This window comes from Centroberyx affinis, unplaced genomic scaffold, assembly GCF_046629955.1.
Source record: "Centroberyx affinis isolate AG114_WGS23_722 - 3 ecotype Tasmania unplaced genomic scaffold, CSIRO-AGI_Caff_v1 ptg002702l_1, whole genome shotgun sequence".
Taxonomy (NCBI): domain Eukaryota; kingdom Metazoa; phylum Chordata; class Actinopteri; order Beryciformes; family Berycidae; genus Centroberyx; species Centroberyx affinis.
Genome location: NW_027280879.1, coordinates 1 through 18416, shown reverse-complemented (window position 1 = coordinate 18416; position 18416 = coordinate 1). Strand labels below are relative to the sequence as shown.

The window sequence follows — 18416 nt, the reverse complement described above, 5'->3', positions numbered from 1 at the left end:
TTTTTAGGAATGAAGAAAACCAGCTTTGTTTTTACAGTTTTCAGATTGACCACCATGACTTTTTTTTTAGTTTATTCGACAGGGTTTTGAAAGGGGTTTCATAACCTGTAGGGGTCATAAAATTTTGTCAATCCAAAGAAGACGATGTAATCCTGAAAACTGAAATTAAAACATGAAAATCACCAATATTGGAGTTGGTGTTATATGAGATTTGCCTGTGGCTTATTTTGTGAAACTTCTAGAGAAAATCAGACTCAGACTACTTTATTGTCCATTAAATTTACATAGAATGGAAATTCATCAAGGATATACCAAATACCGCTACACCAGCCGGTGGGTTGATACTTCCAGTCCTGTTACACTACACTTTAAGGAAGGAGGTCATTCTCTATGTGTTTTTTTTTTTTTTTGTTTCTTTTTTTTGGCATTGAGCAAATTAATCTCACCAGAAGGGAAGGGACGATGATAAACAGCATAGGTCCATAGGGAAACATATTGGATACACATCTTAGATGAATTGTCCCCTAGGGGCGTGAATTTAGAGAAGGACTACAGTATGTGCTTCTAATCTATGACCCACCCCCCACACCCCCCTCTCCCCCCCCCCCCCCCCCCCCCCCACACACACACACACACACACACACACACTTACACGCACGCCGTAACATTTAGTTGTTGGGTTCCTGTTGCTTGTAGTCTCATTTTTCAAGTCAAGTAGCGTTTTCATTTATATAGCCCTTCATCACAAGCATGTCTCCAACGGCTTTAAAGACCATATCATATACCATACTACATCACTGTATACATACCACATAAACATCACATAATACATCATGTAATACTTCATACACACTCGGAAACCCAGGCAAACACGGGGAGAACACGCAAAAACTCCACACAGAAGTACGTTTTTGTACTTTATTTACAGCTGTGTGTGTGTGTGTGTGTTGTGTGTGCCACTGGATATTTCCTGTTTGTGTGCCCTTGTTTTCTGTTGTTTGTTCTCATGTTTGTCCCACAGCCCACTGACCTACTGCAGCCAGGATGACTTCTGGATCAGAGGAAACCACCTCCAGCTGTCTCTAATTAACCTGCTGAGTATCCGCCTGGTCAGTCCATCCTCATTTCACATGCAGGTGAAGGCCTGTGTGGGCCGAATCACCGCTGCTCTGAACTTCTCCCCTCTCCACCCAGACGGTTCTGTTTTGGTTTTTTTGGTTGCACCTTGACTCACACCGGTGCGAGCGCTGCCCTCAGTCTGTCTGAATATTATTACAGACCAATGAAAATCAGGTCACAGTCCAAATATAGCGTTTTGGAATGAGGCCCTTGATGCATTGTATTCACAAACAGGAGCAAACACAAGAGATGCAGTGTAAAAAAAAAACAAAAAAACGTGCTTTCCACCAGAATGGACACTAAGCGATCTTTTATCTTTTCAGTAAACAATCTCAGCTTAGAAAGAAAGAAAGAAGGGACAATATGATCTGATCTGCTTGAATGAAAACAAGAATTTAAAACTCTTTCTGGTGTCTGATGCACTCGTCTCTGAACTGGCCAGCGGAAAGAGCACAGTTGAAATCAGAAAAAAAACCAAAAAAAAAACGGAAAACATATTACTTATTTTTTTGAAAACACAGAAAGTAGCTGAACACTTCTGTTCCAGAGTGTTGGACTGAGAGTCTGAGGGTCTGTAAAGTGACACTGAGTGACAGTTTTTTTTTTTGTTTTTTGAGTCACTGTTCATCCAACCATCCATTGCTGAGTCCTGAGGCTGAGGCACCAGACTCCTCGGTGGAGTCTCCATCCTCCATCCACTCTGCCTCTTCATCAGCCGTCCCTCACCTGCCCTGCGTTCAGCCCCGACAAAACATAGCAAAACATTTATTTAAATGGAAACGGTGGTGCGTTGAACACCCTGTTGTGTTACGCAAGCGTTGCAACTACGGCAGCTGAGAAGGCCATCCTTTGCGTTCTTTTCGAATAATTTTCGGAGCCTGATGAAATCGGTTTAAATACGTGTTTAATACTACAAAATACGCTCGATGTTACAGTCACTGCCCTTGCCGTCCAGAATAGCAGAGAACATCCCAATGGAGTGAAGGGGTTTGTGGAAACTGTGCTTCCTAATTATAGTGATCCAACATTTGCCTCATTTGCATTTCAGGATGACAAGGCAAACATTTCAGATGAAGGATAATCCACTTCTTACCTTCGAGACTGTGTTACGATCTATATGAGCTAATTATGTTATTATGAGTTTTAGGCCTATCATTATTGCTGATCACTGTTGTTGTGATATGATATTGTAATATTTACCATTATATATTTAGAGGAGTAGAGTGGAGTAGAAAAGTTTATTAAAGTGTCACTCCACAATGGTACATACAATAGCAAAAGATACAAACATGTCTTCTAATTAGTTCAGTTGTTGCAGACAGCAAGCTGCAGCGTGCCCCTGATCTTCCTGCATCATCCAGGCTCCGCCCACTGAGCAATTTTACATTGATTAGCCATTTAATGTGCTTCACAAAGCCAAAGTAGGAGCAATACAAAATAAAATAAGAACATACATAAAAACATACATAATTTATATACACATTCATACATGCAGAGGATTTAGATTCAAGTAAAACAGCAGCAGACATTTACTCTTTACAGCATTAAAAATACATTTTTCAAGTCTACTTTTAAAAGAACTGTTGGGGCAATTTAAAACAGTGGTTCTCAACGTGGGGTCCGGGGACAACCAGGGGTCCTTGAGGGGGTTCCAGGGGGTCCCCAGCAAATTGATCAACTGTTAAATTTCACCATTATTTAATTCACAAGAAGTTAACACAATTAGAGAATGTAGAAGAAAGACTATTTTGATCATAGTTTCTCTGCTATCTCTCCTACCTACAATACAGATAGTCATTGAATTCTGGACAAAATCATATCTAAAAATACAAATATTCTCAGATTTGGGTTTGAGAGTCAAAATCTCATCAAATGGGGGTCCGTGGCCCCAATGTGTACTAAATTAGGGTCCTTGATATGAAAATGGTTGAGAGTCACTGATTTAAAAGATTTAAATGGTTACAGACGTCTATAGGCTGAAATGAGGCTACATAGAGTTTAAAAGTGAAGGTTTAGTAACATCTACTGTATGTCTTAGACTACGTCTTCTGGGGTAAATGCCAAACATAAAGTATTATCTTGCACTTCTCTGGTGCATATTTTATATATTTACAGCTGTTTATGCAATGTTTATTGTATTATACTGCTTGGTCTAAAACTGGGCGATACATAGCCAAAACCATCCTGGGCTTTATGAGAGCTAAAGCAGAGATGAGATGTTGAAATGCGTCAGTGGGCTCTGTCCAACGACTCGCTGGGTTCACTGTGAAGAAGAAGGAGGAAGTCCACTGTTTTTGTGGCCGAGGCCCAACTTGGCCTGGAAGAGCCCAACGCTCCTTAGGAGGCTCCTGGTTTGTGGGACAAGAGAGAGAGAGAGAGAGAGAGAGAGAGAGAGAGAGAGATACCTTTTGTCACTGGAGCTGTACCTGTCAAAATGGTACAGCCCCAGTGACAAAGGGACAAAAGGTGCAAGTCTGTCTCTTGTTTTCTCACAGTGTGGGAAGAAAAATCACTCTTGTATCCGGAGTTGTCGCTTCTGGAAACTTTGAGCCGCCAGCAGCTGCACAAACCACTCATCCTCACCGTCACTCTCCTCCTCCTCCTCCTCCTCCTCATTGTCATCGTCATCGCTATCATCCTCATTACCGTCCTCATCAGAGGAACCAGAGGAGTGTGAGTCATCACTGCTGACGGTGATAATGATAGCTTTTGGTATGAATGAGAAGTAAGAGGAAATGCAGTGCAGGTTAACGCAGTTTTGTCAGGAAACCATTTTGCTATCAGCCAGTAAATGTTGGGGTAGAATTTAAATCCAACTCTATCTTGTCTTCCTTCTCTCCAGTAGTGGGCAGTATTTCATTTATGACGATTCATGAACAAATTAGAAAAATAAACTTAGTACCAATTAATAGACTTAAATCTTGAGAGTTGGGTGACTATCTGCTGTATCAGCCATTTAATAAAATGTTATCATCAGTGTCTTCAGTCGTCTTCAGTCAGTTTGTCATTTGGATATTTATTTTCTTCGTTTCTTTCTTTGTTTCTTTGGAGGTGAAATGCTTTTTAAATCTCCCCTGCAGAATCAAATATTTTTACCCTTTTCTTTCTTTGTTTTGAGCATTTTTTTATGTGTGCATTACAGTAAAACTCTAAACTGACTAAACAACTGAATATGTATTTGCTGTTTTGAACCTTGAGACACTGCTTTGTATTCTTCAGTTGCATAACAGTAATATGCCTCCAGACTATCTGAATTTAAAAACAGACAGAGAAATGACAAAACATACTGAATCCTGTCCACACATTCTTCTGTTCACTCTTTAATGCAATAGTAGCTGTAAGATTTTCAGAAACAGGAGGAAGCACAAGTGGTTTTAAAACTACTTTTTACCTCCAGAATAGACAATGAGTTTGTCCCTCAGTAAACAATCCGCAGCTCAGAATGAAAAAAAAAAGACACAAAACACAATCTAATCTGCTAGACTAAAAACAAGGCAGTAAAACCCCTTTTGGTGTCTGATGCACTAATCTGTGAACTGGTCAGTGAAAAGTGCACACAGTTCACGTCGGGATTTAAAGCCTCTGGAGCTCTTTCAGCAGATTGGCAGGGGGAAGAGACTCTGAATGGAGCAGAAGTGATGTTGTTGCACAATACATTTCTATGGGAACCGGTGTTACGCGGCTCCCAGCGCATTAGAGTTACGTAATCTGACCCGGAGGAAGTCATATGGATCAGGACGCATATAGAAAACGGGATGTCATTTGGCATGTCTTTTGCAGCGCTGCACCGCTGTGATGCAAGATTACTTCTTGTTCATAAAAAAAACAGCGCAGACTCGGTACGTCCCGTGACCGTCTGAGTCGGCAGGCCGGTCATATGACGGGAGCAGAGGATGCTGGGAGACGAGCGGTTTCCAGTTTCGCGGCGGGCCTGGAAGGTATGCGCCGCAGCAGCAGGAAACAGATGTGGCTGAGAGTGAGGAGAGACAAGAGGAAGCAAGAGGAGTGAAGGAGTCAAACTGGGCCTTGCATTATGTTCGGTGCACACAGCGGGAGTCAGATTTAACGCAAAAATCAATTCACGGCAATAACATAATGGCCGCCGCTGATCGCATCAGTGTGAATGCATTTGGATTACTCAGCAATTAGGAAAAACAGATAAATGCGCACTCAGCTTCAACCGATAGATGGAGATACTAATAGATTTTTGTAACGCTGCAGATAAAAATAGAGCAATTGACCACATGGTAGCCACCTCAGTAAGGCATATTGGATTATGAATCTATCACCTCCCAAACCCATTCCCCCTCTCGATCGAACACACACACACACACACACCCACACACACACGGGTCATGACCTGCTGGCTGATGGTATGTTCTGTGGTGCTGAGAGGGGGGGTTGGGTGCCGGCTGATGGATCGATACGGGCGCTGTTCTCCAGTCTCATTATCTAAAGTGGCCGGCTATATGGGAACCTGGGCTAAGAGTCTTAAAGCAGCTTAAGGCCCACTCTCCTGGCTGGGGGGGTTCCAGCAGGCAGATGCTCTGAGAAGCCCATAGATCAGACAGATAGCGAGCGGTCATAGATGAGAGGCTGGGCCCGTTCGTTTATGGAGCCGCCTCAGCTGCACTTAACACACCGCAGATTGCTCGTGACCTTCAGAAGCGCTGAGCTGCGAACTTGAGAGACGAGGAGCTCTATTTACATGAATTTACCATCAAGTTGTATTGGGAGGGGAGGGGAGAGGAGAGGAGGGGAGGTGGGGGGGGGGGGGCTGCTGGCATTTCAGTATCAAGCAGAAAGTCCTTAGGCGCTGGAAGGCTACACCTCCACCTGAAAAGTTAATTTCCAAAATGTTATACAGCCATTTTAGGAAAAATTGATTTGTTACCTGAAGTTCATTGTTAAATATCTCTAAAGTATGAGGTATCTGGTCTGTAAAAGTGTTAGCATTTTGTCAACATGGGACTGTTTGACAGTAGTAGTAGGAGTAGTAATAACAGTAGTATCAGTAGTAGTAGTAGTAGCAGTAATAGTAGCAGTAGTAGTAACAGAAGTATTAGTAGAAGTAGTAGCTTAGTAGTAGAAGGAGTAGTAGTAGTGGTGGTGGTAGCAGTAGTAGTAGCAGTAGTAGCAATAGCAGTAGTAGTAGTAGTAGTTGAAGCAGTAGCAGCAGTAGCAGTAGTAGTAGTAGTAGTAGTAGTAGTAGTTAGTAGTAGTAGTAGTAGTAGTAGTGGTAATAGCAGAATATTCATAGTATTCTGTTCCATCAGCACACAGCCATCTTGGTAGGAAAATAACAGGTGATTGTAGTAAATGAACAGGTGATTATAATCAGATGACAGCCACAGCCAATGAGCTGTGTGTATTGTAAAACACCATACTGGTAGGAAATGCATGTCGTCAGCACTCACAGATAAGTGTATATCACTTTTTAATGATGCACAGCAGCAAAAAGACGCGTTTCAGCCCTAGGCTTTCCTGTAACGCTGAGGAAAGCCTAGGGCTGAAACACGTCTGTTTTTTTGCTGCTGTGCATCGTTAAAGAAGTGATATACACTTATCTGTGAGTGCTGACGACTTCATTTGTTATTTTTGTGATTTTTGGGTCGGCACCCATTACACTCTAAAGACTGTGAGTTGAGCACGCCAGTTCTTTCGTTTAGGAAATGCATGTGACATTATGGAAATACTATGAATTGACCCCAGTCCATTAAAACCTGATATTGGTGTTCATTCAGATCACGTTACACGCGTGAGTAACATGCATGCTGCAACATATCTATGTATCATTGGACATATGAGGTACACGGGACGCAGCCGTATTTAGACGGTGACTTAAGTGTGTGGTAGACTGTTGTGTGACTGTATAGCCATATAGTCATGCGACATGTTCATATATACTCACAGTCCTGACACATTAGCTCAGGACCGCAGGCTGTTGACTAACACCATAGGGAAGTAGACTGCATGGTGGTGAAAATAAACATTGTAAAGATCTTTTTTAGCTGTGGCGTGGGAAATGTATTAAATGCCACTCATGAACTGAATTGAGAATGTATGTTAAATTCCTGTTTAATTCCTGGGGTGGGAATGTGAATGTCACCCAGATCCAGGGAAACAGAAGTGGAATTGAATTGGAATGACAGGAAACTGAATTGAATTCCATGAAATTCCATGAAATTCCACTTCTAAGAGAGTTTGTCTTGACTCACTAAACATTATAAATCAAACATTATGAATTAAATAAAAGACAGCTCAACAAATCAAATACATTCAATCATAATGTATGGATTACGGTTACATGTTCATGTACATCAGTACCACCTTAAAGGTTCCTTTAACATTTCATGATATTCAGGTATGATAATATTTAACACTATGTGTAATCTCAGATATGTGGTAAGATCTCATCATCTTGCTGAAATTTGTCACAGACTGGCTCAGGTATGTGACAAAGAGACCACGCAGAACTTTAACTAAGACAAATAAGGCAAAAAAATTATATCAAATGCTAAACGGTGGAACCAAAACCTGTTGAGAGAGAGAGAGAGAGAGAGAGAGAGAGAATGACATATCTGCTCAGGTCTATAAAGCTGGCTGTCTCTAACATTCTCTCTGTCTCTGTCTGTGATCACTTATTTTGTGTTTCAACATGATTTATACCATGGTCTGGGTGAATACTCAATTCTGATTGGCTGCAGGGTGTCCATTAATTCCTGATAATGGACACCTACCCAGTAGTTCCAGTGAAACTGTCTGTTCACTGTTCTAAATTAATGCGCTGGCTACGTAGTATCAGCCTGTATCTAAAATGAGTAACCATAGCAACAGGGACGCAGTCAAAGCCTCCGTTTACAATTTGTATGTTCGTGAAAATCTTGATATTGATTTGGGGAAAATGACATGGCTGGATAGCTAGTTAGTCTTGTTGTTAAACTGTACGCAATGTTATTGACTTTGATTGTTCCAGGTACTAGTCAAACCCTCGGGTGTTACCAGGGAAACTGAGTTATGGCTTGTGAAAAACTTTAGATTTTGATTACAAAATGCATGAAAATATAAATGGTCTTAATTTTTTTTTCTTTGGCAAGTGATCATGGTATAAGCGGGATAATGCCCTTTGAGGTGTCCATAATCAGAAATTAATGGACTCCCCGTCGTCCATTAATTCCTGATAATGGACACCTCGTCGGGCATTATCCCTTATGTATAACACACTTTTTTTTTTATAGTGTTGCAGTCGTCTGACAACAGAAACAGAAAGATATGTCAGTGACAACACCTGTATTGTGTTATACATTATGTTGAAACACAAAATGAGTGATCACAAACAGAGTTATGGGTGACAGATAGCTGGCTTTAGCAATGGTGAGAACTGAGCTATATCCTACAGAAGTACGGCAGCCATGTTTGTGAAAAAGGTCTTTTTCCTGTAGTTTTTTTTTTTTTTCAAATTCCAATTCCAATTCCTCAGTTCAATTGGAATTGATGAGTTCATTCATGAATTGACCCCGACCCTGCTACCTAATGCTGCACATAGTGACAGAATGCTGAGTGTGTATTTATAAAGTGGCATGTGCAGTCTACTGTCTATTGTACATCTTTGCAATGATGTATGTTTCCAACATGTTTCTACACCAGTGACACCAGGACAAATCCCACAACATATATTGCTCTTGACGAATAATCAGATTCTGAAATGTGTACGACAAATAATTAGTGTGATTTTAATATCAACGTGCAATTATAGAGCCAATTTTGCGACTCTATGGCAAAAAAATGACTTCATTTTCGTTTTTGCCTTTAAAGATTAGATTCACATTGCTGATACTATGTAGCAGTAAGGATTTTTCTCTCCACTACTACACAGAAAATATTCCACTCAGTCACTGCTTGACTAAGAACATGTCATGTTGATGTGCGTCGATTTCCATTAACATTAGGTTTAGGAAAATGTTTGTCTAGTAAATATCCAGAAAATCTAACAAAATATCCCACGTTCATTTGCTTATTTCAAGCCAAAGAACTATGAACTCAATGTCCATCTGTCCATACATACATACATGCATATATACATACATACATACGTACATTCATCCATCCATCCATCCATCCATCAGTCAATGTCATGTAAAAACAGGAATTATTCTCTAAAATGCATCAGAATTTAATGAGACTACTTGTAAGTTCTTTAAACTATAGTGTACTTTCAAGTTAAAGCCTGTTTTTGGACGTCTCTCTCTCTCTCTCTCTGTTTGTCTCTCTCTCTCTTTATGTCTTTCTGTCTCTCTCTTTCTGTCTCTCTCTCCCTCTCTTTCTCTCTCCCTCTCTCTCTCTGTCTCTCTCTCCCTCTCTTTCTCTCTCTCTCTGTCTGTCTCTCTCTCTCTCTTTATGTCTTTCTGTCTCTCTCTTTCTGTCTCTCTCTCCCTCTTTCTCTCTCCCTCTCTCTCTCTCTCTCTCTCTCTCTCTCTCCCTCTTTCTGTCTCTTTGTTGTACCCCATTTTTCTCTCTATCTGCTTTAGTGAGTGATCTTCAGCATGTGGAAGTCTTTGTGTTTTACTCAAATAGATTGTTTTGTCTGTATGTATGAATGTATATGTGCTTTTATCTGTATCTTCTTTTGCCTCCTACATATCATGTAAGATTCTGTACATAATAGCCTACAACAAATGACTTATTACTAAATAATACATATTTTAAATTGAAGTTTAAGTTCAAGTTTAGAATAGCTTCAGCCAAGACGCTGTTTTCATGCAAAATCCAAATCTGTTTGCGAGCCAGACTGCAGCAGACGGCAGGCCCGAGTCCTGAAACCTGACACCTGACATCATCTGGTTTGGGGATCTTTGCTATTTGAAGGAAACCAGATGTAATTCCCCTCTTGGAAAAAAATCCTCCCGAACCTGGAGCTCCCATTCTACTTCCTCAAACTGCAGGCGATATAAACTCACACACTGACCTACTTCAGCAACACAGAAAGAAGCCGTCAGACTCTGAGGAATTCACCCAACTCTTCTTCTCAACTTTCGGACTAAAGGTAAACTAACTTTGGAATGATTTATGAGCATTCATTTCCAGTTAAAGATTTACTTTCATTTTTGAGATTCCTTCCCCTTGAGCGGAGTTAGGTTTAGCGTTAGGGTTAGAGGAAACAAATTCATAAGATTGAGATGGTAAAAATCATTCATAATAGGATTAGGACAGACTAAAAGTAATTTGCACGAAAGGTAAACTAACTTCAGCATAACTGAACTGAACTGGTGGCAAGTTCAGCATAATAATGAGACTTTGAGTTTGACTTTTAAGATTCCTTCCCTTTGAATATAAGCTCAGATAAATTCATAAGTATTTTTTTGCCAGCTAAGAAAGTAAATTCATTCTAATAGGATTAGGATTATGCTATAATGATTGTGACCCAGTTGTATGTTAAAAGAAGGAGTTTTGGAAGTCAGTGCTGCAGCCTATACTGAGAACTATGCAGAGTCATGTGCATGTGATGTCATGTGCATGTGACGCATTAATACATATTTACTATATTTTCATATTAATTTACACCTTGATGGCTTATGCAACACCATATTAATTGATCTCAAAGTAATAAAGGAAAAACCAACATGAGGATTTGATAATGACTCTTACAGTCCTTTTCATTGTTTAGATAAACTGGAAATCATTTGCATAGACCATCATAGGCTACTATTTATATTTGAGTAATTTCCCTTGAGTCACCCAAGGATACAGCTGCTAGATGTCGGATGCTGTAACCTGAAACAAGCTCACACGCTGAAAGTGAATGAAAAGGAGATGCTGCTGCAGACCAGGTGCAATAAAGTGCAGTCGGCTTCAAAGTTCACACAGTTTTGTTTTTCTGCATTTAGTCAAGTCAACGTTTATTGCAAAAGTTTATTTGTAAAGCTCTTTTAACAAACAGGTTTGCCACAGAGGGCTTTGCTGAGAACGAAATCCAGATAAAAGCAAGAGAGAATAAAACAGCAGGAAGCTCCAGACTGCAGGGGGGCAAGCAGAGGGAAAGGGGGAGTTAAGGTTGGGATGAAGAAACAAGTCTTGAGTCTGGACACAAACATACTGAGACAGAGTCTGAATCGCTGATGAGGGCAGGAAACTTATTCCAGAGGAGACCCAAAAGTTTACCAGTGTCCTACACATATAAGACAAAAGCCATAAGCATGTGTTATGTACCTATTTAGTTCAGTGTAGAAAGTTTTTTGAAGGCTGATACTACTACTATACTACAATTTTTGGAATGAAGCTGCCCATAGCCAATTTTCATTATCTAAAAATGTGACCGTTTCATGCTAACACAACTCCAAAAATGACATGCATTCATTGTTTTCCCCAGACTTTTATTCTTGCTAGAGTAGAAAACCTTTGAGACAGTGTTTAGACCAGTAGCTGTCAATCCAGTGGCCTCAAGACCCAACAGCATGCAGGTTTTCCTTCCAAATCAGCTGCTGCAGTGTTTGGATGCAGCAAAAACCTGTGTACTATTTGAGCCTCAAGGGCACAGGACTAAAAACCAGTGATTGATACCATGATGTGACACTACAACTCTCCACTGAAACCCATACAAAGACATTTTTTTAGTTGGTTGACTGCCACACTGCACTGGAATGATTTGATCCGACACAACACTGATATCCGCTTTTTTAACAAAAGGACAATATTAGCCCTTTATATCGTTTTACCCTTGCTCAGTTTTCACGCATCTCATGTTTCTTCTGTGCTGCTGCTGTTGCAGGATGTTGGTGTGTGTGTGCATGCTGCTGCTGGCGGCCTCGGCTCTGGGCCATCCTCTGGACGAAGCCACGCTGGACGCCCAGTGGGAAGACTGGAAGATCACACACAGGAGGGAATACAACGGCCTGGTCAGTGTCTGTCTGTATTTATGTGACTGTATGTTTGTATGTATGTGGGTGAGTAGGAACTGTAGATAGCCATTATATTCAAGAAGCAGACCGCAGTCCAGATGCGGACCTGAGAAAGGATCTGCACAGACTAGGGCTATTGTCGATTAATCTATCAATTATTTTCTCGATTAATCAATTAGTTGTTTGGTCTATAAAATGTCAGAAAATGGTGAAAAATGTGGATCAGTGTTTCCCAAAGCCCAAGATGACGTCCTCAAATGTCTTGTTTTGTCCACAACCCAAAGATATTCAGTTTACTGTCATAGAGGAGTAAAGAAACCAGAAAATATTCACATTTAAGAAACTGGCATCAGAGAATTTTGACTTATTTTTCTTAAAAAATACTCAAATCGATTATCAAAATAGTTGGTGATTAATTTAATAGTTGACAACTAATCGATTAATCGATTAATCGTTGCAGCTCTAGCACAGACCAAACAGTGTTCTAGTTATAAATTCCAATCACTTCTTTTATGCAAATTCCTTAACACTGCAGAGCTGCACATTCCGATCACCTGCACATTAGTCTTTGAGAATTGCACTTCACTCCTTATTTGGTTCAAGGTTCAGAGATAAAGAATGAGAGAAGCAGAGTGAAAGAGGGGAAAAGGGAAGGAAAGACCAGAGTGACTGCACCATTACTGAGAAATTTTCATCATTACTGGACTCCCAGTTGTTCTCCAGTAAATGTGCACTTTAGTTGTTTTTTTTACGATAATGGGTATTTCTCCGAATACATAACTCAGCTTACAGAACCACTTTTGTTCTTCAGTAGGCTAATATAGTCAAAATGTGCACATAAATTGTCTCTTAAAGAATAATTTTTTTTTATGCTCTTTGTTGTGCCTATTTCTTACAAGTAAAATACAGCATAGCAAACATCCATAACATTCTGCACTGCTGACTCTTCAAAGCACTGTACATCAAAAATAAAAAAAACCCATTTGTAGTTCTTTGAAGCAAATTTAATTGGTTTCACTTAATGTTTTAATAGACAAATATAATAGACAAATATGAATTATTGTAAGTTTATACCCATGCGGTTAATCTGCACATTTGTTATCTAGACGTTTGTTTGAGTGACTGGTCCTTCTCAAATAGATTGTTTTGTCTGTATGTATGAATGTATATGTGCTTTTATCTGTCTTCTTTTGCCTCTGCTTCTCTCTCTCTCTCTCTCTCTCTCTCTTTCTCTCTCTTTCTGTCTATCTCTCTCTTTCTGTCTCTCTTTCTGTCTCTCTCTCTCTGTGTCTGTCTCTCTCTCTTTATGTATTTCTGTCTCTCTCTCTTTCTCTCTCTCTCCCTCTCTCTCTCTCCCTCTCTTTCTGTCTCTTTGTTGTTCCCCATTTTCCTCTCTCTCTGTCTCTCTTTCTTTATGTCTCTGTCTTTCTCTTTCTGTCTATCTCTCTCTCTCTGTGTGTCTGTCTCTCTCTCTCTCTTTATGTATTTCTGTCTCTCTCTCTCTTTCTGTCTCTGTCTCTCTCTCTCTTTCTCTCTCCCTCTCTCTTTCTGTCTCTTTGTTGTTCCCCACTTTTCTCTCTCTCTGTCTCTCTCTCTTTATGTCTCTGTCTCTCTCTTTCTGTCTATCTCTCTCTCTGTGTCTGTCTGTCTCTCTCTCTCTCTCTCTCTTATGTATTTCTCTCTCTCTCTCTCTTTCTGTCTCTGTCTCTCTCTCTCCCCCTCTCTCTCCCCCTCTCTTTCTGTCTCTTTGTTGTTCCCCATTTTTCTCTCTCTCTGTCTCTCTCTCTTTATGTCTCTGTCTCTCTCTTTCTGTCTATCTCTCTCCCTCTCTGTCTCTTTCTCTCTCTCTCTCTCTCTCTCTCTCTCTCTCCCTCTCTGTCTGTCTCTTTGTTCCCCATTTTTCTCTCTATCTCCTTTGTGAGTGATCTTCAGCATGTGGAAGTCTTTGTGTTTGACTCACCGTCTGTCTCCATCTGACTCAGTTTATCAGCTCAGTCAGGTCAGCGTCGGTCTCGCCTCTCTCGGCGGACTCTAGGTGTTACTTTGGGAAGTTGCAGCTCAAACGTTCACTTTGGTTCAGTCAGTTCTCTCTTTGAACTGCTGATAGAATATTAAACAGAGCAAGACGAGGCTCTTAGGAATTTGCTTAGGCTGCGTTCACACAGCAGGTCTTCACGCTCAATCCTGCACTGCTGCTTGACTTTTGACTGAACTTGAAGCGTTTCCCCAAATACCAAACGATCTGCTGTTTGGCTTTCTTTCCATTGTGTTGTTTTCTCTATACTATCGCTGGCTCAGCCAAAATTAGGACAGTTGTCTCAGGTGAATGACAGAAGATTTACTTAACTTACATACTGTATACATACACTTACATATTAATGGCCAGTGGTGGAAGAAGTACTGAGATCTTTTACTTAAGTAAAAGTAGCAACACAACAATGTAAAGATACTCCATTACAAGTAAAAGTCCTGCATTCAAAATCTTACTTAAGTAAAAGTACATAAGTATTGGCAGCAAAATACTTAGAGTATCAAAGTAAACGTACTCATTATGCAAACTGTCCCCATTTAGAGATATTTATCATAAATTATTGGAATATTAATACTGATTTATTGACATACATGTACATGTAAGCAGCATTTTAAAGTTGTCAACGTGAAGCTAATCTTAACAATTTAGCTATACTTTTGGGTAGTCTAATCTATAACAATGCTAATTTATAGTTATTTTATAAAGATGATCAAACATTTAAATATAAAATATTGATCTGAAAAGTAACTAGTAACTATTATTTCCCAATATATATATATCCAATATTTCCCTCTAAAATGTAGTGGAGTATAAGTACAAAGTAGCATAAAATGGAAATACTCAAGTAAAGTACAAGTACCTCAAAATTGTACTTAAGTACAGTACTTGAGTAAATGTACTTAGTTACTTTCCACCACTGTTAATGGCTCACTGACAGATTCCCATATGAGCGTTCAAATACTCCTGTAGGTTGTATGCCTCTGGATCCAATTTTGTGGCACATATCCACATATCCCTGACTGATATTGAAAAAAGATGTGACTCAGATTTTTGAGGTTTTTGTGGGAGTCTTCCCCTGTTCTTATTCACAGTCTAAGTTTGGAGGGCGTTGTTTCCATTTATTGTTCCATAACTTGGATGTGGTGAAGTCCTTTGAGGCTGTGACTGAGATTGAGGGCGATACAAATAAACTTGACTTGACTTTTGCTGTGCACACTGATTTGAAAACATCTGATCTGTGTCACATGCGAGTGAAAAGTCAGAATTGGGACACTTTCGGTTTCAGCCTTTGACAATAAAACAGCAACGTCATCTATTGCAAAACAAGAATCAGTGCCAATAAATGTTGTATGATAGATTTGCCCTTGAGCAAGACAGTGGATCCATTCACTCACTGTTAGTCGCTCTGGATAAGAGTGTTATCTACATTGTAAATCTTTAACACATGCTAAAAAGCAACTCAGTTTGTGCTGTACTTAACCAGACACGCTGTACATTTCGAGGGAAACAGTGTAAACTGGAACAGCAGGAAATTTGAGGAACAAGGTTTACCGTGACCGTTCTGTTTCCTTCTTGTTGTTATTGACCCAGAGATAAAAAGAGACAGATGGAGTCAGAGAACAGAGAACCAAAAGTGAAGCAGGACACGCACAATGAGAATGATCAACAACTGGATCAATCTTTTTCATCCTTAGCCAATCATTCAATAGTTTCCAAAAGGCTATAGATCCATTTTTGATAAAGAAAACAGCATTACCATAGTTCATCAGTAGTTCTTCAATATCTCTAAAACATAGACCATTCAGACATTTAGCCAACCAATGACTTAATTTGTCTAATATTCTTTAAAATTTGCCCATATTTTGGTGCAGTTTTTGTTTCTTGTTTTAACCTGGCTATGTGCTGAAATGTTTGCCTTTTTATTTTAGGTTTTATAACTTATTATGAGACTATTATTCTTTTCCTTTTCACCATGATGTGTATATTTTAAACTAAACACTATTGTGATGCTCACAGATTTCAGATGAATTGTCAGCTGCCATGTGAGAAACCTAAAAAAAACATACTAGTTTTAAAGCTGCACTAGGCTAAGATTTTGCATAAAAATACACACCTTTTATCAGCCTAAATCACCAATCTTTTCAAATCTTTCTATCATTCTGTGTTTTCCCCTCCCAGTTCAGTTTCCCTGTGACAAAACTCTCCACTCCTCCTTTTCTCCTCCCAGTTCTTGGCTGTGAAGAAGATGGGAAATGTAGTTCAGTGGGTGTTAAAACATGGAGCCTGGCTCGGCTTTACTTTCCTGGCCGTAACTGAGCATCTGTCTTCCCTTTCCTGTTCCTCAGGCTAGAGGTCACTGCTGCACAGCTGTGTGTGTGTATGTGTGTGTGTGTGTGTGTGTGTGTGTGTGTGTGTGTATCTGTGTGTCTGTGTTCCTTCCATTTCTTGTTTGTGTGAGTATCTTAGTCTATGTGTATGTGCACGTTTTTATCTGTGTGCCTATGTGCATGTTTGTCTGTGTATGTGTGTGTGTGTGTGTGTGTGTGTGTGTGTGTGTGTGTGTGTGTGTGTGTGCATGTGTTTACATGATAGCATCATTAAGTGGCACATATTCACATTCCAGTGAAGTCAGCAGAAGAATCTCTCTCCCTCTCTCTCTCTCTCTCTCTCTCCCTCTTATTATAAAATACCAGGTTTTAATCAGCATTCCTCCAACAGTTCCTCTAATTCAACCCTCCTTGAACTGACATCCCTGTAATAGAATCAAAGTCTGCTCAAATCATTTGCATATTCCATTACTGGAATGGATATCAAGATAGAAAGTAATGATTATAGTTATGCTAATGGTTGTTAAGACGACGAATACTAAGCAGAGCAGGGGTTTTTTCTTAAGGCAACCAAGCAATGTTCCCATGTCTTTTCCTATGTTGTGTCTGTGTGAGCTGCAGATTTTCAAAGTGCTAAACGAATGTAGTTCCTGTGAGGAGTGTCTTCAGTTTCTGTTACTGACATTACACAAAGTCACACATGTCATTTTGTCGCATTTTGTCGTCTGTGTCGGTGTGTTAGGGCGAGGAGGGGATCCGGAGGGCCATCTGGGAGAAGAACATGCGCATGATTGAAGCCCACAACGAGGAGGCGGCACTGGGCATGCACTCCTACGAACTGGGGATGAACCACCTGGGAGACATGGTGAGTGCGACTTTAAGGCTCTGTTCACACCGCAGGACTTCACGCTCAATTCCAAATTTTTGCTCGTACTGTATTTTTTTTTGTTCGTGTCTGTTCTAGGATGTAACATGTCACATGCCAGTATGAACTGAGAGTGATGTGGAAAAAACACACTAAGCTTCTCCTGCTTGTTTCAAACACATTTCGATTAACGTATGAGCCTTTGAATTTTTGACTGAACTGATGCCTCACCCTAAATACCAGTTGAGCCAGCTGTTTGGCTTTTTATCCATTGTTGAGTATCATTTCCTTCTTGGAGCCAAAATGATGACATTTATCTCAGTTAAATGACGTAAGATTTACTGGTAACACTTTACAATAAGGGTCACTAAGTTAAGGGTTAGTTAATGCTTAATAAGCATTAACTAACCCTTAATTAACAGTTAACTAATGTGTCTGCTAATCATTTACTAATGGTGTTCATGTTAACTAAGGTATTAATTTATACATTATTTAATAGTCATCTTTATAAACTATTAAATAAGGTATAAATTAATACCTTAGTTAACATGAACACCATTAGTAAATTATACATTAGTTAACTGTTAATTAAGGGTTAGTTAATGCTTATTAAGCATTAACTAACCCTTAACTTAGTGACCTTTATTGTAAAGTGTTACCGATTTACTGACAAATTCCAATTTAAGTGTTCAAGTTGCATGTTGGTCGCATGCGTAGGGATTTGACTTTGCACCACATGTCTATGTGGTCAAGATGGGAATTGGTAAAAAAAAATTTGACTCCATGCAGCTTTTTGTTGTTCACGCGGACTAGAAAACATCAGATCTGTGTCACATGTGAGGGAGGAAAATCTGAATCGGCTGCAGTGTGAACAGAGCTTTACTCTGCATTCAGAGCATCAGCCACAATCTCAGTGTCATTAGCAACCCTTGCAAGTGACAGCTAACATCTCTTTTGTCCCACTTTGTTTGACACTCTTTTTGCTCATTTTAATCGCACTGGTGGAGTCACGTGTCTCCTGTATTTTGGGTCAGCGTAGTAAACTCACAAAAAAAAAAAAAAGTCCCTTAAGTGCCAGCGATCCATTTCTCCCTCTGGAGTCCAGGCTTTCAGCTGATGCGGACTGCAGCCACACATGCACGCTGCAGCCTGCTGAGGCAAAACAAAGGCTTGGTGAC

The 18416-nt window shown here is 39.9% G+C and overlaps 1 protein-coding gene across 1 annotated transcript; it reads left to right on the top strand.

Moving 5' to 3' along the window:
* Positions 1-10019: 10019 nt before the first annotated feature.
* On the top strand, positions 10020-17340 carry ctsk (cathepsin K; the record flags this gene model as incomplete). Its single annotated transcript, XM_071535396.1, has 4 exons — positions 10020-10162; positions 11885-12011; positions 17116-17238; positions 17338-17340. Coding segments are annotated over exons 2-4 (252 nt in total), but the record flags the coding sequence as incomplete, so codon positions are not given.
* Positions 17341-18416: the final 1076 nt, after the last annotated feature.